Source organism: Salarias fasciatus, chromosome 2 (genome assembly GCF_902148845.1).
Source record: "Salarias fasciatus chromosome 2, fSalaFa1.1, whole genome shotgun sequence".
Taxonomy (NCBI): domain Eukaryota; kingdom Metazoa; phylum Chordata; class Actinopteri; order Blenniiformes; family Blenniidae; genus Salarias; species Salarias fasciatus.
This window is the reverse complement of record NC_043746.1, coordinates 10620224-10639599: the sequence shown is the minus strand read 5'-3', so window position 1 is coordinate 10639599 and position 19376 is coordinate 10620224. Positions and strand designations below refer to the sequence as shown.

Here is a 19376-nt window from a genome sequence, read left to right as displayed (position 1 = left end):
CTGCAATTTTTTTGAAAACAACTGATGGACCAGTTTCTAATTTTCACATATCTGATATAGAAAATTGGAACAATATGTCAAAGGGCTGGGTTAGGATTTGAACAGTTTTTACTCATTTAAACATTTTGCATTCCTAAATAAAGGATGAATATATATTAATTATGTAGTTGGAAAATCTCTGTATCTTAAACTTGAATGAGGGAAATTTTTGTCTGAATGTATTTATATATTTCCAGCAAAAGAGGAGACTCCTGCACACAACCAATGCATGACAATATTGCATACTGTATACTGTTACATTATGTTTAAATAAAAGCTGTTGTCAGTCAAAGCTTATGTATTAAACTGTACATAAATAAAGACTTGAATTGATGTTGTTCAAATAAAAGAAGATGGACAGGCAGTACAAGAGAAGAGAAGATAGTAAAAGCATTCAGAATGATATTTCTATTCCTGGAAAGCATGATGAAGAAAAAGTAGAAGATTTATTATCAAAAGGGTGTTTTTTTTTCTTCCAAAAATAAACTTTTCCTTGAATTGGTTTTGACAAGTGGTGAGACTGTGATTTTAATACAATTAAAATATTTCTCAAATTTGATCATTAGCATGCAAGTCTTGTTCATCTAGGGTGATAAGTAATAATTCATCAGTCGGTGCTGATGAGTATGGCCACAGCTTCAATTCAGATTCAAATACTGATCAACATTTTTTTCTTTCAATAAGTTTATTCTCCTGGAAAACAAAATCCTTGCTTTAAATTGAATATTTATTTACAAGTTGGATTGCAATAGTGTATATAATTTTTTTTGAGTTCTCGTTGACTATGTTTGAGAATAAAGCTTTGAAAAGAATGCCTGATAACTATGCAAATAAATGCAGGCAGCAATCATTATAAGTTTTGGAAGTAATTACTATTACTTGAGTATTTTTTTACGTTTATATGATTGGATACTTTTTTTTTTAAAGAAGGCCTTCCACTTTTTACGGAAAAAAATTTGGTTGCTAGAAACGTTATGTGTTGAATATTTGATCAATCATTTTTCGAAACTTCAATCCAGCTGTTCGGGGAATGAGATAAATACGCCGAAGTGCAGCTGACACGTGAACACTGATTGATCACGCTTGACGTCACCCCGGTGGGCGGACTTTAGGACCGCGCGCCGCCTCGCGCTGAGAGCAGCACGTCACGATACTCAATCTCAGTCAGATGTAGGGGACCAGGGCAGACCGCGCAATATCAACTGTCAGGAGCAGGGTGAGCCGAAATACACACTTCTACCACATGCATCCTGTTGTAGACGGTTCCCGCCACTGCCATGGCTCTTCCTGTTGACCACAGCGCTGTTTGGAGCCGCACAGAGACGGAGGCTAACGGGTTAGCCCGTGCAGGACTGAATGTCAACAAGCCGTCACACTAGCCGGCTAGCTTTTGCTAGTTCTCCATCAGGCTTGGTTACTACCAGGAACACTAATAGCTTGTTAAAGAGCTGCCATACGTTTGATTTTCTGGTCGACTCATGCTCCGGAACACTTTCTCTCCTGTTCACCACAAACCAAGGAGTTCCGTCAGACTTTGTTTCTGTTGACAACAAGCTGGTGCATGTTTGTGGTTTGCGCAAGTGCAGTGGTCGCTTCCAAAGTCGGCTTATGATGTTTACTCCCATGTTGTTTAGAGGCGTGGGATTTGTCCAGACAACCCCCCCCCAAATATTCATCTCTCAGGGAAATATTATGGTCTGGCCGACACATGTTCAGCTCAGCATGATGGCTGAAGAGTGGGCAGTCACAAGTCAGTATTACTGTGTCATCCAGTAAAGAGAACTCTTGTAAACAGTCTGTCAGGACATTTCAGAGACCTTTGGCATTCATGTTGGTCTTTTGCCCCCATCTGTCTGTCCTTGAACTTAGTCAACCATTACATGCCTGTTAGGTAGTTTTCCTTCCTCATTTCACATAAAATGCAGATGTCATTTTACTCTAACTGGCAGTTAGTCACTTTAAAATACACGTGGCTATTTTTTGTCAAGTCAATCTCTTTCATTTCCTTTTTTGTTCATTGCTGATGTGTTTGTCTTGCAAATATCCAGCTCTTCATGTTTCTTTCTTTCGATAGGTTCAGTTGGCCCTGGTCCTCCCTCTGCTGCGAAGGCCTGCATCCCAGCCTGAAGGCCTGGCTGGGTGGGAGGAAGCATAATGAGCGGTAAGAGCCTGCTGCTGAAAGTCATCCTGCTGGGAGACGGCGGAGTGGGCAAGTCCTCCTTGATGAACCGCTATGTCACGGACCGTTTCGACTCCCAGTCTTTCCACACCATCGGAGTGGAGTTCCTCAATCGGGACTTGGAGGTGGACGGGCGTCTGGTCACCCTCCAGATCTGGGACACGGCGGGCCAGGAGCGCTTCAAGTCACTGCGCACGCCTTTCTACCGAGGTGCCGACTGCTGCTTGCTCACGTTTGCTGTGAACGACCTGCAGAGCTTTCAGAACCTCGGCTGCTGGAAGAAAGAGTTCATGTTTTACTCCGATGTCAAAGACCCTGAGCGGTTCCCCTTCGTGGTGCTCGGGAACAAGGTAGACATGGAGCAGAGGGAGGTGGGAGAGGATGAAGCACGGGCCTGGTGTGAAGAGAACGGCTGCTGTCCTTACTTTGAGACCAGTGCTAAAGACGACACTAATGTCACAGCGGCGTTTGAGGCGGCTGTCAGGGAGGTCCTTGCTGCAGAGGACCAGATCGACCATGCGCTGTTGAGTAGTACTATAGATCTGCATGGCAACCGCAAAACCTCCCGTGTGTCTTGCTGCTGATTGCACTAGTGTGTGAATCCGTGTTTCCCTAATCTTGCTGGCTGGAGCCTACCGCAGGTAGTTTCAGAAGCCGCTCCGCTATCATTATGGTACATGTGCTGTACGTACAAGGTACTGACTGAAGTGTCCCCTGAAGATAATACGGATAAGATAAAGCTGTAATAAGATGGGTGGTGTGAGGGCTTCAGCTGATGTCTAGATTGTTGAATTACTGCTATCACCAGAGCACAGGTGTACTGTAACAGGCACATTAATCTCTTGTGCTCGGTCTGCTTTTAGAAATATTGCACAAAACATTTCTACTCATCTTAAACCTTGTCTTTGCCTATGCAGAGGATGTGTCAGACTTGAATTTATACATTCAGCAGGAGGCACAGATGATGCATTTACAAAGTGTTTGCTTTATTCCAAATATTTCAATTTTAAATCCATACAGTGATGAGGGGATCATACCAGTGCTTTCTCGAAAGAGCACACTCTATCTTTCATACAGGAACACACAGTTGCTCTCGTAAGTGATCAGCTTTCAGTCAGATTGATTTTCCAGAGTTTTAGAGGGACTGACTACGACACTAAACCCTCTTTTTTATCTGATATATTAGCAGTTGTTGGAGAGCTAATGTAGTTTCTTGAAACAGACTGTGTCTGTATTAAGTGCTCCTGATCCAGGCAAATATTACAAAGAAGGACTCTCAACATCAGTCAGATTTCAGGTATGAGGGAATTTAAGAGATTGCTGCACTGAAAAGGAAGACTTATGTTCGTCTTCGACAGTAAGGGAATATTGAGCTTTAATTCTACAGCTCTGACTGTGAGTATTCGTTATGAAGTATTATGGAACTCATTGTTTTACACCGTCTTCTACCACTGAACTACATAGTAGCTGAACGTGTCAGGGAGTCTCAATTTATTTTTATTTCCTTTGATTTGACATAGAACAAGCAAGGTACAGTCAAATTTTCTTCAATCAGGAAAGGTACTGCTTTTGCAAATATTGATAAGTTTTTGTGTGAAGCACATGTCCTTCCTTCAAGGTGTTCTTTTTTTCTAATAGATTTTTAACTGTTTTGTGTGATATTTGCCTTGAGCTTCAGTGTTTTTCATCAGGTACTAATTAAAACGTACTTTCTTGTTAAGTCCTGGAGGTTACAAATAAAATCGTCATCCCTGTAAATGTGTGACTGCCTTGCCGGTTACATTGCGGGCCTTAACATTCCAGTTCTTTATCTTAGCCGAATCCAAGGGTCTCCTGTGCTTTACTGATGTGACACACACACACGTGTCGAACTGGTCTTTACAAATCCCAGCTGAATGTGAAATGGCTCGAGCACGGCCATTAAGGCGCGACCTGTGCATCGACTCCCCGGTTCGTCCTTGCAGTATTGAGAGAAACAAACAGCTGAGTATTCTGACGAGTTATCAGTGTTTACTTGTTTCCAGCTGGGCAGGTACTTCGTTCTCATTTTATTTGTACTTACCGGTTTACTTCCACAGGTACATTTCATTGTTTCTTTGGTTTTAAACAATAATAGATGTCAGTTTCAGAGTGGTCAAACCTTTTTATTTTGATTATTTTTTTGTTGCTTCTACTTAAATGACCAATATTGTTTTTTAAATGAGGGTTTATTTTGGGGAATTTGTAATGTTTTATGGTAATGTTCTAGTGTGTCTCAGCCCAGGATTAAACTGTTTGTTTGCAAAGTGAATAAAGACAAAAAGAATAATAGGCCAGTCACTGTCGAAATGAAACAAATCCAATCAGGTACTGTCACATTAACTTATTACATGTTCTTCTGATTATCCTCACTGACCGTGATTAACTAGTTTGTACGATATCTTTTTAAAGTTACATTCTCACAATTGATGAAAGAAACCTCAACTATGAATTTCCACAATATTACACCTGAGATATAGACATATATAAATCCGGCTAGTCGCACACAATAATTCAAAGTCAAAAGTTCTGTCACTTTATTACTAGTCAGTATTGTTTTTTTTAAATGTCATTTCAGCTCAAACTCTGTTTATACCCCAGATAATGTAGCCTTCCAGTGTTTACCTGAGAATCTGGTCTTGATAAGCTGGTAGCACAACACACAGTATGTTACTCACATGATGATGTCCATAATTTCACTGCAACCATGTCCAATGTGTTTTTTTTTTTCTCCATTTCTGTAATATTTATGAATGTAAAAACTCATTTCTGTGGGCTGTCTATTAATGGCTTATGTAAATGGCTAAGGGCATTCATTTTATAATAATGTACGAAATGACACTGAACGTCTGTTTCACTCGGAGCTCGACCCATGAGTGTGATTTAAGCTCTGTGAAAGTTTGACTGTTCGTCTTGATTATGCGTTGCTCCAATGCGTTGCTCCCTTGGTCCTCTTCTCTCCTTCCTGAGGATAAGAGTGCGGTGAATACTCTACCATGCTTTGCTACAAATAAATCTTGCAACATACCAAATGATGACACTATCTTGTGATTTGTGTGTGTGTGACAATACCTGGAAAACCCAAATTAGTGTTTGTTTAAAGATTCAAATCAGCAGCTCCTGTTTTTTCCAACCACATTGAAAAAAAAAAAAAATCACTGCAAAATATATGCAGACAAGAAAAAAAACAAAGGTGATTTGGAAATCTCAGTCCAAAATGCATCCCACCACACTCCAGACCTTGAATGTCATTGAATGACCAAGTATGTGTGCGAGCCCGAGAGACAGCGAGCGCTGTTCGTCTTCATTAAAACAAAAAGGATATCAAACATGCTCTGCATTTTTATTTTCCCTTCATTAAACGAGGATATCAAGCATGCGCCGCATACTGTGAAATCAGACCTGGGTGAGGCGACGGGAGGAAAGAAATCAAGTCTCCCAGATACACATTTCTGAATCTGATTTAAATGGAAAAACCCAGGTGTGCAAAATCTATATGCGGTGGTCACATGCAGAACAGAACACTGGGCCGTTAAACTCAGTCTGAAAAGGAAAGATTTTAGCATTTTTTGAACACAAATGCATGCATTTTAATGAAAACATGAAGGGAAATATCACAAATTAGGTCATTTAACTGAAATAGAAACAAATTGCTGAGATGCCGGTGTGTGCTGGGTACGGTGCAGCAGGACTGGAGATGCCATCAGGGGGAGTCGGTGGTGTTTGCAGGGTAGGGAGAGCGCAGCAGCCCCCCTCTGTCCCTCTGCAGCCTCCTGTACAGGTCGCAGCCTCTCCTCTCCTCTTTCGCCCTGTGCCTGAGCTTCCTCAGGTGCGCCTGGTACACAGCCAAGTGAAGGGAACAGTGCACCTGTGGACACCGGAACAGAGAATACAAAACACCTTACAAAACACCCTGGCCTCTCGCCGTGGCGGCGAGCCAAGGATGGCACAGCAGTAAAACACTCCCGACACGGCACGCTCAAGCTCTCAGCACAATCACTTCCTGTAGCAGTTTGCTTTTATTATCAAATATTACAAAAAAAAAAGGAAGAAGAAGAAAAAAAAAATCAGCCAGCTGCCCCCTGACAGATCCACCACTCAGCAGGGTAAAGCCTCCATTAAAAAGTATAATCTACCTACATCCGAGGTTTTCAAAATGTAGAGTCTGCCTGCCCATGGGGGGCGCCAGAGAGCTAGGGGAGGAAATCTGGTGGGCAGGAGAATGCCTTTTCCAGGCTTTTTATTTCACTTAAAAGTTGTTGGAAGAAAATAAAAGCAAATAAATGAGGATTAAAACATATTAAGAAGCAAATTTAGTGTCAGTAAATTGGAGACAATTTAAAATGATGAAATAAGCTTTTTTGTAAAAGAGTTTCAGACTACAGACTTCATGGATATTTCAAATGAAATGAAACAAATTGGCACGACAAAAGTGTTTCTTCCCGCCTGTGGAACCATTTCAGTCTAATAATGTGAAAAGTATAAGAAAGTTTGGCAATCAACCAAAAAAATGAGGGACGTGGTTCAAGCTCTTTGGCGGCTCATCGTTCCACACTTTGAGAACCTCTGGTCTACTAAATATGTTAAAAATGGTTGCGTTAGTTATCCGCAAAGTTAAACAGGTTAGTAAAATAGTAAAGTAAAATAAAGTAAAACGTGTTCTATAACAAATAGCTAACTATAACAAATGTTGCTATGGAATTACAGACAAAACAAAGCTGTCCTGTTTCTATAAAAGTACCTCAGTCATGTATCAAGGGTTGGGGGGGGGGGGGGGGGGGTGTCAACACAACAATGTGTTTTAGGTCTAATATTATGAGGTTACTCGATAAGTTAGCACCCGGTGCTTTTGCCATCTCAAAGTTATGAGAAACACTTTCAGACCTCACTAGATCTAAACAAGACTGTTCCTTTATCAATAAGAAACTATTGGAAAAGCATCTAAAATTCCTTCAGTCTCCTGACTCTGAAGCCATCATTACCATTGTACTGGGGGGCGGCGGGGGTCATGCAGCAGCATGTGGATGTGTTGAGCGTGGCTGCTGTCCCAGAGGGGCTGCATTGAGGCTTTGGAGGGGTCTAACCCCGTCTTTGTCCGCAGGGCCATCTCCGCTGACATGTAATAGAACCCGTTTCAGAGAGTCGTGGCGCAGGTGGCCCCCGCAAAGCTCCTTATTGGCTGCCTTTCTAAACGGCCATGACTCCATTGTGGAAGCTTTTCTCCGGCCCGTGAGAAAAGTCCTGAGGTCAGCGTGAGGCGGCAAATGCGTGGCTCTCTGCCGCCATGGCAACCAGATGTGAGGGGTGGTCGCCATGGTAACCGCCCCTAATCCCTACTCTCAGCAACAGCTGCATTTTATCTGCACAGGTTGAAAATCGGTGGTAATTTTTTTTCCCTGTCTTTGCCGTTAATTCATTAGAATTGTGTTAGTGTTTTGAGTTCAGTGGGAGGCACAGGTGAATTTTAGACACCGGCGAGCAACAGCAGCAATAACTTACAAACATTTTGGTAATGGGATGATGAACATCCTAAAAAATAAAAAAAAAAAAGACTGCCTGTAAGTCAATGCAGCAAATACACTCAAAAAACAGAGAAATGAAAACAATCACATTTTTGTAACAAGAAAAGTACAAATATAAAACATGTAGTTTTTAAGAAGTCCGTGATCACTGGTGGATGTGTGTCAGTCCTTTAGTTCCCCTTGTTGGTGGCATAGCAGACAGAGTCGACAGGAGGATGGGTGTGCCTAACACCGTGCGCCTATGCCCTTTCTCCCCAGATACCGCAGCACCGCAAAGTTATAGGTGGTTGACACAGTATAGGTCAGCTAGGAGAAGAGAAACAGAAAGACGAGGAATAAGACAGAGTCAGAAAATCCACAACATGCAGCAACTCTGGAAACGAGAACGAAATATAATTGCTCTGATGATTTCAATTTTATGGCAGATGCCATCCGTAAAGCGGCTTCCGTAATGGAAAACGCAAGTGTAATGAGTGCGCCATTTGCCTGCGTGTTTGGAGCCCAACCAGACATTACAGCATTATTATGATGTTTGTGTCAGCTGAGAAAGAGGAACAGAGAGCGATAGTGCAGAAGTCATCAGTCATGGAGGCCTGAGATGCCTGGCCACCCACACTCTGAGAGTCACTGAGTCACATGAGCCCAGATACTATTGTTGCACCCCACTGTAAAAGAGCAGGCAGACTGACCTCAGCCCAGCTTAATCACTCACCAGAGCCAAGAGGGTGATGCCCGCGCCGGCAAAGGCAGCAATATAAAGGTCGTAGGTCATTCGGTACTGGTGGGAAGAGATTTGAATTAGTCATAATAGCATGTTTTGTTCATTTTATTTCAGGCCAATTACATAACATGGCAGCAGAACTTAGAGCTATTTCATTGGGTTTTTTGTTTTTTTTTTACCTCTCTAGTCTTGCAAACATTGGACAAGGTCATGCCACAAGCTTTCCCTGGTACTGCATTCCAAGGCAAGAGTCCTGTTAAAAATGACATGGAAAAAAACAAATATTAATTACTGAGATGAAGATGCAACTGATATTCATCATAGCTTAGTATGAAAAAAAATCATTTCATATTCATCATGTAATAATTTTACTGCAATGTTTGAACCCCCCTCAGCTCAAAAACCATAAATCTTACAGATGACCAATAAAAAAGTAAATAGAATAATCTAAAAAAATGAAAACAGCTGAGCTCTGTAGTCTTTGGCAAACTTTGTTCAAACAGGAGTAAATAGTGCATGTGTTGGGGGAGTATTTTCAGCTACAGATTAATACACATTTGATGTGCTAGGGAGTGTTAACACCCCGAAGACAGTGTATGTAGGGCTGACAAAAAAAAAAAAAACAACACCCACAGTGCCCATATTCATGGAAATGAAGAAAAAGGCTATCTGTGCAACAATGTGGCTCATTCTCAGATACGTCAAGTTTTTGCATTATGCATTTTTGCATTTTTAAATCGCATTCCAGGGATACGATGTTGGTCCATGCCTCTGTTCGCTCTTTCAGTCTGGACACACTCATGTCCAGCCATTGTGAACACAACCACAGAGAGTTAGTGATAAACTGGATGGGGTGTCGACACCGACATGCATGGTCTGACCATCATGTTTAGATATCTAGAGATGCCTTGCTATGTAATTAAGTTGAAAAAAAAAACATCTGATATGTTGACAAGGATGATGAGAAGTCCCGACTTGAATCATTTAAAGCTGTAAAAATCTTTAACAATCTTGACTCGACATTCCCTATACTGATAATTTTATCTAATTCAAGGTGCAACAACAGACAAACATGAAGAAATAGTGATAAAACTATGAGAGGTGGAGTATAAAAAAATAGAGTGCAAAAATAATGACAACAAAATTAGATGATTAAAAGATCTCTACAACGGAAACATGCAACAGGTCCTACGTTTAAAAGACTTCACATGGAGGCTTTTAACTGTGACACAGTAAACGCCTTCAGCAGTTCTTCATTATTCTTGAAGGATCCCAACAACTGCTTATATCTTTTATTCTGACCAACATTCAGCCAAAATTGCGAGTTAATACGAGATGAAGGCTGCCTGGCTGCCAGATTATTTCTCTTACGACACACTCATTACACACACTCCTGCACTCCCAGCATTGTTTTTCTTCTTTTCTTTCAGTTCAAGCACCAAGAGGCAATGAGCTATGAGAGCTGAATAGTAGGGAAAACCCTGGAAAAACTGAGTCTAACTCTGCAACCTCCTCTTCAAATGTGCACGCTGAGGTTTACAGGTTATTATTGGAGATTATTGAACAATTTAACAAGCAAAATAATCTCACAAAATTGAATTGAACTCCTATTACTTCTTTTTTTCCCCCCAAACACCCGTGATGTTGGTTTTTCTGCAGGATTTACAGGCAGTGAGAATGTGTTCAGATTTGTCATATTTGGTTGGGTAAGCCAGAATGAAAGCAAAACTAACCAGAAAGCTCTAAACCGACCATCACAAGATGCACAATGGATGACTTTCCACTGCGGTTTTGATGCCTTTCTGCATTTTACAAAGTTTTGGTGGGCTTTTTTTAAAGCTGGCAGATCGTCTGCCACAATACTCCAGGATGCAGTGTATTGATGTGGCAGCTTTTTGAAGAAAACATCACAGCCATTGTTCAACATTTGCTTCTTTCCAGCTTCTGGTCTGTTGTTAAAAATGCCTGCGTAAACTCAAAGTGAGGCAGACAGCTGGGTTTGCATTTGAAAATGTTTCGCCTTCACCCTCCCGAGCCTGAATACATTTCTGCGCGGGCTGTTCTCACCGTACTGTCGCGCATCCACACAGAGCTGGTTGATGCTGGCCGGGGTCTCTGTCAGAACGTCAATGGTGTGGCAGGTCGCGTCCATGTTGTAGAAGAAGTAGACGGGCAAGGCCGAGAAAGCGAAGACCAGCAGCCACAGGACGGCCAGCACATACGTCATCACTATAAACTGCACAGGAGAGGAAGAATAAACACTGTGATGCTGCATCGCTCATGGACGGCAGTAATCTACGAGGCGTTTCAGGAGTGGTGACTCACGTAGTGACCACATTTACTTCTTTTCTCCTGATGAGCTTTACTTATCTCTCCTTTTCCTCTTTCAACCACTCAAATCTTTCCCCAACCACTCAAACACTTGCTGTATGCTTATCTTTGCATGTACCCAAAAGGTTTTTTTTCTTCTTCTTCCAGAGCCTTAAGATTTTCAGCTCAGCACCCACTCGGGAGTGATATGTGTATTAATCCCATCCAATCTCTACAATCCGCCGTACTCGCTCTACTCTGGGCCATCTTACCGAGGAGCTGAGGCAGCGGCCGCACATGGTGCTCCTGAACTCTCCGAAGGTTTGCTTGGCAGCGCTTGTGGTGTAGAAACCCTCTGCCAGAAGCACGATGCAGTAGAGGAAGAAAAACGAGGCCAAGCCATAGATGACATACTGGAAATATTGGATGCTATAGCGTAAAAAAGAAAAAAAAGAAAAAGTACAAGTTCAAATCAGAATTTACATGCTGAGAAATCCCAGGATAAGGTTAAACAAGTATTGCTCAGATTTCACCACTTACATGTAAGCGAGGGTGATGTAATCCTGAAGGTTACGAGCAAAGTAATTCTCGATGAGTCTCTCGGTTTCCGTGAGCGCCTGGTGCCCACAGCCGCAGAAGAGGGCGATGCCGGAGAAGCAAAGCAGCGTGGCGACCAGGGAGCAGTAGGGTACCCCACCCAAACAGCGCATACAGCAATCATAGCAACCTGTTGGTCACGATGAGGCACAACAAGAGTCAGTCTGACACGGATTGCAGCAGAATATATGGTGAGTGATGTCAAGTTTTAATATCGAATGTTGATTCACGCCATAGCTTCGAAAAGATTGGTGCATTCACTACAAAATGCATATTTGTCCTTAATTATTTCAATATAAAAAGAAAAAAAGTCACTCAAAGGCAGCTGAGTTACTCATGTTTCTTCCCTCTTCAACTTATAAAACACCAGCGTTACTATCCAGGAGCAATTTCAATCTTATGATGGATAATTTTTGGAAGATAATGTCAACAATTAGTTTGTTTATGAGATTACCGCTCCCACTAAATGATAAAGCTGAATGACTGGTTAACAGAGATGACTGAATTAATACTGTGAAAAAAGTTTTGGCTCAAACTACTTTTATCACTGCAGATTGAGTGAAGCTCCAAACTCCCAAGCACACTTGGTAAAGCTGTGCATTTCTCCCACAATCATGTGCTGTTTGAATGGATGCCAAGGGCCAAAAGCACTGGGATGTGTCTGCACTGACCCCATCTCACACCCTGACTCCATTCACCACCCAGCATGGAGAGTGTGAGAAAAAAAAGGAACCAGGAGAAGGAAAGACAAGTGAAACAGAGAGAGAGGCTGCTTTTGTGACTGGAGAGACAACAGTCTTTGTCCCACTGCATCATGGGGGTACAAGGGCCACCAATGTCAAGCAAACAAAGCCCAGAGGCACCTCAATGCTTGACACACACACACACACACATGCGCACACACAGACTTCCTTCTGAGAAGACACAGGAACAAGAAGGTTGATAGTCTGGAGGATGATGGGAAAGCGAATTTATAAAACAAACAATGCAACTGTGTGCATCGCACACTTTGCATGCATGCATGCGTGCGTGCAGCCACACAGCCAGGCACAGTGAAAGCAGCCAGACTGTGGTTGGTACCATTACAGTAAACACAGATGGCAGGGGGGAGCAGATAGATGGCTCTTTAATTGAACACATCTACATGACTGTTGGCTGTTTGTGTGTGAGCCCCAACATGTGAGCCTGGAGCATTGATTAAAACTAAACACCTTTCTACTGAGAAAAAGATGCATTGTGGGAAAACATGCAATTAGCTATACTAATTATTGTAACATCACTAACTGGAAACATTAAAGAGTCATTTGCACGAGTTATGATATCCACAAGTGGCGAAACAGCATGCACATTGTGCAGAAGTTTAAGCACCATGGAACCATTACCAAGCCGCGCGCACTCAGATGCACCAAAGCCCTCCAATTAACTAATTAAGACACGAGCGGGCTGATCACCGCGCCGAGGCAGTGAACCGCCGCGACCCGCTCTGTCTCCACTGCGACCCCGACGAAAACACAAACCGGCCGACGTGGAAAACGCAGGGCTGAGGCCAAGTTCGCCCCTCTTAAAAAAAAAAAATTGAGAAAGATTGCCAACAAAAGCAGAAGCGACAAGGCTCCTCTGAAAGGAGCGCTGCCATCTCAAGCATGAAATAAATCTCGTAATATGAGCGGAGCATCAGCCGGTGAGTAACCTTCCTCCAAAACTGACAAGAAATAATGAAATTAATGAGGAAAAAAAAAAAAAAAGGGCTTAACATCTGCTCCAGTCTCATGCCCCGTACTTATATCGGCCTACTGTGAATGCAGGCTGTGGAGAGTTGAGTTTCTTACCCATGTCTGGAGTGGTGCGTTCAGGTCCCGTCGGCCGCCTGCTCTGCAGCTGCTCCGCTGATGATATGCGCGACTCGACCGCGGCCCCCGTATATCAATCTCAACTCGAGTTCTGTTCCCCCAACAATGGACAGAGTAGCCGATGGCTGCAAGTGCAATCTTAAAGAAACAATGTCGCTTTTCAATGAACTTCAAGGCGGAGAATAATGAGGAGGTCAGGGTGCTTTCACTCTCGCTCGCGCACATTTACCGGGGTCATTTGCATGGTGAGAAAAAAAAAACAAAAAAAAAAACGTGAGAATCCTCATTAAATGCTAAATGGGGAACTTTTCATTATTATTTCTCAAGAGAAGAAGGAAAAACCTTTTTTTGACAGTTGGTCACACATAAGTTTATGATTCTAAAATTTGATTAATTCTTAAAGTTGAAATAAATCAGCAGCTAAATCTAGAAATGAAGTGATCGAGATTATAAGATATCCTTTAAAGCCTGGCTACAGTCAGGTGCGCTAAATTGTTAGATATTATCTGTTAGACGGCAGTATTTGAGATACAATGCTGAACACGAAAGATCTAGCATCCAAACTGGCCAAAAAAAGTTTAATTCTTCATCTTCTGAATGGGTCTATTTAGCCTTCAACACTTGCATTAAAAGCTTATTTAAAGCGGTGTTCACAAACTGTGAACATATTAGTGAGCCAGATAGTGTCTTTGGGTTGTGGAAATGACATGAGGAGTATTTTGCAACATCTCTACAACGTCTCTGATAAGAAAAAGGACAAGAAGAAAAAAAAACCTGTGGCATTTTAATTACACTCGATTATTATGTAACGCGTGATCATAAAAAAAAAAAAAACTCCCGTGTATAGCTGACAAATAATCCACTGGGTATTTGGGTCGATGCCAGCTCGATTCTTTGTCCATGTGAGCTCACGCAACCTCTTAACCCACTATGAAACGTTCAGCTTAACAAGAGAAAAACGACTGTGATGTAAATGAAATGCGCTGTGAGAGGAGCAGAGCAGCGTGCAGCAGGGAAACATCCCTGATCTCAGGCGACCTGACTGTGGCGGAGTGAGAGACTGTCCTCTGATTCATCCCCACCCTCTGGCCAAATACCAGGAATCAAGAGCCAGACTTGGCTCGACTGGCGACCAGTAGATGGCAGACTTTCCCCTGCAACATCGCTCGTGCAGTGGTGTGTGTGGTGGTATAATTTCAGCCCAGGTACTTCCATCCATCCATCCATCCATCTGCTCTTATCCCACTTAGGATCGCAGAGCAATGGGGCCGATTGCAGCTGACTGAATGTGGGAGCAGGCTACACCTTGGCCATCACAGTGCAATCACAGTGTTGTAGAATTTTTGTGTAATATTTCAACCACAGTCATTTTTAAATATTCTTTTAAGAAAAAAACTATAACATGACTGCAAATTCAGAATGTTGTATATTTTCTAATGCAGTAAAATCTGTCAAGTCAACAATTCCACATGTAAATTTGATGCTTGTGTCTGACTGTGTTTCGCTGCTCTTCATTTCTTCTCATTTAATTTGGCTCGTCTCACAGTACAACAATATCAGATTATTTATTTTTGAGCTGGCAGCTCAGAAACCCTCAGAGAGACGCTCCTCATGTTATACAAGCCCTGTTCTCCACTAACCAGGTTGTTGTACACTGTGTTTTACAGGCCGGGAGTCTTGGCCTGGCTTCTCCCCTCTCACACAGGTGCATTTCGAAAGGATCGCTTAATAGTTTTTACTTCAAAGATTTGTTTTTCCACCGATCGTTTCCGATCTTTTAAAGCGATAACAATTAAAGAGCCCTCTTTAGGCAAACGTGCGTTCGGAGATTTGTTCAGTCCAACTTAAATGGGGCTCATTCATAATTTATGCCTCGTTTAACCTGGTTTGATATCTCAATTGTTTCCCGGCAAATAAATGGATCAGTAAAACACCAGAGCCTTTTGTAAAAGACTTGTTTGAACACAGTGTGATTTCTCTCCAAACATCTGCTATCAAAACAACACACCTGTCGGCTCGCTGGGTGCTGTACGTTCGGGTTTCCTGGGCGTAAAGCGGTGCTGTGGGTGAGAGGTAAGCTTATCAAGTAACAGGAGTGAGGCGGTGACTTGAGATGCCGGTGTGCCTTCCCCCCGCCGCCTCTCACCTGTCCACAGCCACCCTCTGTCTCCGGAGCCCGTCTCAGAGTGACTAGTTTAGAGAACTTCATCACTTCCCCACCAGAGGAACATTAAACCTTTTTGTGTGTCTAAATACTTTAGACTCCCCGTCAGTCAGCGTCAGAAATCTGAGAAAGGCTCAGTCCACCGAGGGGACTGGTACCTGCAGGGGTCACGGATACCAATGTTTAAGGAGAATGACTGTTATACTGGTGTTTTACCAGGGAGCTGCGGTGATATTGTTAGAGCAGTGGTTACACTATGCACATTTCCTGGATGACATTATGCATCTGGAGTTTTTCCCCTCAGAGTATTTGCTCACTTTACATATCGGATCATTTTATTTGCTCGTAGAGGAATCTCGGGGATCGTTATCAGAAAATGAACTTTATTTCCACAGAAATATTTCTTGAATGCGCCGTGTATCACACTAATTCATGAACTTATTGAAATGCGAGAAGCCTATGACAAATATTCTGAACATATTGAATTCACCCATGAAACTGTGAATAAGATTACACGTTGCTTGCTTGCTTTTTTTCTGTCATTCATCAGAGTAATATTTATCTTTGAGCCTGAGTGGAATCTCATTCTCCTCTGTGTATTTTTTCTTTTTCTCTTGCAGACGTCTTCTCCTCTGTTTCAGGTAAAACACGACCGTCCCGACAAGAATGCACGTGGATACCAGCATCATCCCTAAGCCTATTAACATTGTCACTTGTGCAGATCTGGTTGTCTCCGCCTCGCAGATGGATGCTTTTGAGGGGCTTTGAACTACGACTGGCGTCCCTGTCCAGGTGGGCGCCCTATCCAAGTGGCAGGGCTCCGCGCTGTCATTGACCAGCAGGTTTACCCACACGGTGGTATAAAGTGGAGCCGGCTTACCCCCGTCTCTGACCACGATGAACAAATGATGCATTCCTAGGTCTTTACCCTGAAGTTGCTGATTTAAGGTGATGTTTCCTGACCTAGAATCTATGTGAAATGGACTGTTGTACTGCGACGGCTTTGGTGTCACAATAGAGTATGTCATCTCTGAATTCAGTCCTGAATCTTCATCGATGGCGTAGATCTTTGTTACCAGAGTACCTGCCAGGGTACCCGGAGAGATGGTCACGCATGAAGAGTTACTGCTGGGAAGGATCACTTTTGGCTGGTTGTCATTGATGTCCTCCACAAAGATAGTCACTCTGGCAGTGGATGTTAAAGCGACCGGCTGCCCGTGATCCCTGGCCAGCAGGTAGAGTTCATAGCGGTCTTCTGTCTCCCGGTCCAAGTTGGTGGTGGTGCGTAGCATCCCCTGAGCGTTATCCACAACAAAAGGTCCACTGCTGTTTACAACATGCAATTCTGTGTTCCCGTTCTCCCCTTCATCTGGGTCTTTCACCTCTACCCTGCCCACCTGGGCAAATGGTGGTACATTCTCTGGGATGAAAAAGATAAAGTGAGTGGTTGAAAAAACCGGCGCATTGTCATTCCGGTCCAGAACACGGATGAATATTGTGGCCACGGACTCCAAGGGAGGAGAGCCACTATCTCGAGCTAACACAGTGAGCTTGTGTACGCCAGCTTGTTCCCTGTCCAGAGGAGCTGACACAGACAGCTGACCTGTCACAGAGTCAATGTTAAAAATGCTAGATATGTATTTGTCCAGGCTGTAGGTCACTCGGCCGTTGTATCCACTGTCAGCATCTGAAGCCGAGACCTGGAACAGTGGCAGTCCTGGCTGGTTGTTTTCGTCCACCTCCAGCCGGTATTCAGACTGGGGGAATTGCGGTGCATTATCATTGATGTCTTCCACCTCCACCCTGATCACGTGCCTTGAAGGAGTGATCACAGATTCTTCGGCTGTTTTCCCATTCACTAGTACGGTAATATTATGTTCACTTTTCATCTCATAGTCGAGGGCCTTTGATGTGGAAAGCAGATATTTGCCATTCTGCGGGCTCAAAGTGAAAGGCACTTCACCCTCAATGGCAAGAGAGGAGTCTTTAAAGCTGCTGTCACCCTCAAGCTCTAAAACAGCTAAGACGGTGGGGGGCTGGTTCTCTGGTAACACCACAGTCTGGTTTTGATGCTCGACTATGAACCTGATCTTGATCGTCAGCTCTTGGTTCGCCTTGGGGAGCATGGATACGGTTACCTGAGTGTCTGCTGGGGGGCAGTGGTGGCTGCTAGCTAACACTTTCAACACCAGCTCCTCGGAGTTGTCACTCTGGAGGTCTTGTGTTAGTCTGATGTGCCCAGTGAGGCTGTCGAGGCTAAAGAGCTTCTTGGCCCGCTCGGAGACTTTGGGACTGAGGGAGTAAACGATGGCAGCGTTTGGGCCTGTATCTAGGTCTACGGCCCTGACTTGAGCGACCACCATATTCTTCGGGGAGTCTCCCGGGATGGTGACGTTGCGAGGACTGTCAGAGCTGAAGCTGGGACAGTTGTCATCGACGTCTGTCACTGTGATTATTAAAGTCGCTGTTGCACTTAAGGGGTCAGTACCACCGTCAGTGGCCACCAGCTCCATGTGATACCGGTCCCGAGTTTCCCTGTCCAGAGCAGTTTTCACCACTAGCGTAATTAAAAGACTCTCCTCGTCAACTTTTAAACTGAAAACTTCAGCAGAACCTTTTAGTTGATACTGCAACTCTCCATTATGACCTGCATCCCTGTCCTGAGCCTGGTCGTCTAATAAAAAGCTGGTCCCCACAGCCACATCCTCAGACACCCTCAGGTGAATCTCTCTGTTTTCAAAATGGGGCGCATTGTCATTGATGTCCTCTATGATCACAGGAAACTGTATGAGGTCTCCTGAGGGCCCCACAACGGCATTGAGCAGAATAATGCATTCCTCCGCTTTTGTTTCCTTGGGGCAGAAGGCCTCGCGATCCATCCTTTGCTCAGTAGTGTAGAAATACCCTGTGTTTTCGTCCATCCACAGATACTCCTGGGTCAGGAGCTGGTAAGGAGGCGGAAAGTGTTTACTAAGTGATCCAACCAGAACACCAGGCTCCAGTTCTTCCCGGACAGAAAACAGAGCGGGACCACATAAAATCTGCCCGACGTGGACCACAAGCAGCAGATTCTGGCGAAGAGAGAGAAGACCGTGTGAGGAAAAAACAGAGAAAACAATGTGTGATGCAACAGCACTTTTGATTTGGTGTATTGTTACACTTCAGCCCAACACAGGCTCCGCAGCAGTGCTCACAGGTAGTGATAATGTTCAAACTTCATGCCTCAGTGAGCTTTTTAAAAGTGGAAAGCTGTCCACTGCAGGTAACACGATGCCTCTCGCACCTCTTCAGTTTTCGTTGTATGCAAATACAGCTCATGAAAACTAAAAGAAAATGGTAAGAGTCTCCAAATTATTCAGTCATTCATCTTGTACTGAATAATTTTGCTTTAATCTGACACAGGATCTTATAAAACTCATATTTTTACAGTCTTTTCAAACGCTTTAGTACACATTGAGTACAATCTCTATAAATATCTGACACATTATGCAAAACACTGAGAAACGACAGTCACCCATTACCTAAATCAGAAACACTGAGACAGTAATCAGACACCAGCACACTGGAGAATCTTCTTTGACTCACTGACCTGCAGTAGTCCAGCCCAGTTCATAGTATCAGGAGTCCCATGGCCCATCGTCCCCGTGCATGTTCCCCGAGTTCCCCGGCAGCAAGTGAACGCCGAGCACAAAGCGCTCGATGCAAACCAGCACAGCTGAAGGCATAATTCATTACATGCTCCTCCTACAACACTTACCTGGAGTGTCAGCATGACATATGAGAAGTTAGAAGCACAACTGGTTTGCCTGCATGAATCCAATTCATGTTTTTGTTGTAAGTCATCCACTGCTAAAGCAGAAAAAAAACAATGTGTCAGCACGGGACCTGTGCAAATATGCAGCTTCAGAACGACTCTGGACGGGTTTAACGTGTCAACATTAAATATGATTACACAGTTATTAAAAAAACACACAAA

General features: G+C 43.4%; 3 protein-coding genes across 5 annotated transcripts; 1 reads left to right on the top strand and 2 right to left on the bottom strand.

Annotated features, from left to right (window-relative positions):
* Positions 1-1162: 1162 nt before the first annotated feature.
* Positions 1163-4998, top strand: rab9b (RAB9B, member RAS oncogene family). 2 transcript variants are annotated; one of them, XR_003932382.1, is made up of 3 exons: positions 1163-1255; positions 2114-3140; positions 3174-4998. XR_003932382.1 is itself a non-coding variant. In XM_030102307.1 (2 exons), the coding sequence occupies exon 2, from the start codon at positions 2194-2196 to the stop codon at positions 2800-2802; it is 609 nt and encodes a 202-aa protein (XP_029958167.1). In that variant the 5' UTR covers positions 1163-1255; positions 2114-2193; the 3' UTR covers positions 2803-4998. The 2 variants fall into 2 exon arrangements, 1 of the variants encoding a protein (XP_029958167.1); XM_030102307.1 differs by having other exon boundaries at positions 2114-4998.
* Positions 4999-5514: 516 nt separating this feature from the next.
* Positions 5515-13469, bottom strand: plp1a (proteolipid protein 1a). 2 transcript variants are annotated; one of them, XR_003932379.1, is made up of 9 exons: positions 13216-13469; positions 11330-11516; positions 11062-11218; positions 10547-10715; positions 8659-8732; positions 8471-8536; positions 7908-8064; positions 7736-7765; positions 5515-6104 (listed from the first exon to the last, which is right to left on the bottom strand). XR_003932379.1 is itself a non-coding variant. In XM_030102292.1 (7 exons), exons 1-7 carry the CDS (start codon positions 13217-13219, stop codon positions 7984-7986), a joined length of 738 nt encoding a protein of 245 aa, XP_029958152.1. In that variant the 5' UTR covers positions 13220-13468; the 3' UTR covers positions 7800-7983. The 2 variants fall into 2 exon arrangements, 1 of the variants encoding a protein (XP_029958152.1); XM_030102292.1 differs by lacking the exons at positions 5515-6104; positions 7736-7765 and having other exon boundaries at positions 7800-8064; positions 13216-13468.
* Positions 13470-14053: 584 nt separating this feature from the next.
* Positions 14054-19061, bottom strand: pcdh20l (protocadherin 20-like). Its single transcript, XM_030102280.1, has 2 exons — positions 18990-19061; positions 14054-18471 (listed from the first exon to the last, which is right to left on the bottom strand). The coding sequence occupies exons 1-2, from the start codon at positions 19035-19037 to the stop codon at positions 15940-15942; spliced, it is 2580 nt and encodes an 859-aa protein (XP_029958140.1). The 5' UTR covers positions 19038-19061; the 3' UTR covers positions 14054-15939.
* Positions 19062-19376: the final 315 nt, after the last annotated feature.

What these genes read in the sequence shown, in the direction of transcription:
- rab9b (XM_030102307.1), top strand. Translation starts at nt 2,194, where the DNA reads ATGAGCGGTAAGAGCCTGCTGCTGAAAGTCATCCTGCTGGGAGACGGC.
- plp1a (XM_030102292.1), bottom strand. An exon ending in TGTGGATGCGCGACAGTACG is followed by an intron (nt 8,733 to 10,546) that starts GTGAGAACAGCC and finishes CATTTTTAACAG; the next exon opens with GACTCTTGCCTTGGAATGCA. An exon ending in GCATCACCCTCTTGGCTCTG is followed by an intron (nt 8,065 to 8,470) that starts GTGAGTGATTAA and finishes CTCTTCTCCTAG; the next exon opens with CTGACCTATACTGTGTCAAC.
- pcdh20l (XM_030102280.1), bottom strand. Translation starts at nt 19,037, where the DNA reads ATGGGCCATGGGACTCCTGATACTATGAACTGGGCTGGACTACTGCAG. An exon ending in ACTGGGCTGGACTACTGCAG is followed by an intron (nt 18,472 to 18,989) that starts GTCAGTGAGTCA and finishes TCTCTTCGCCAG; the next exon opens with AATCTGCTGCTTGTGGTCCA.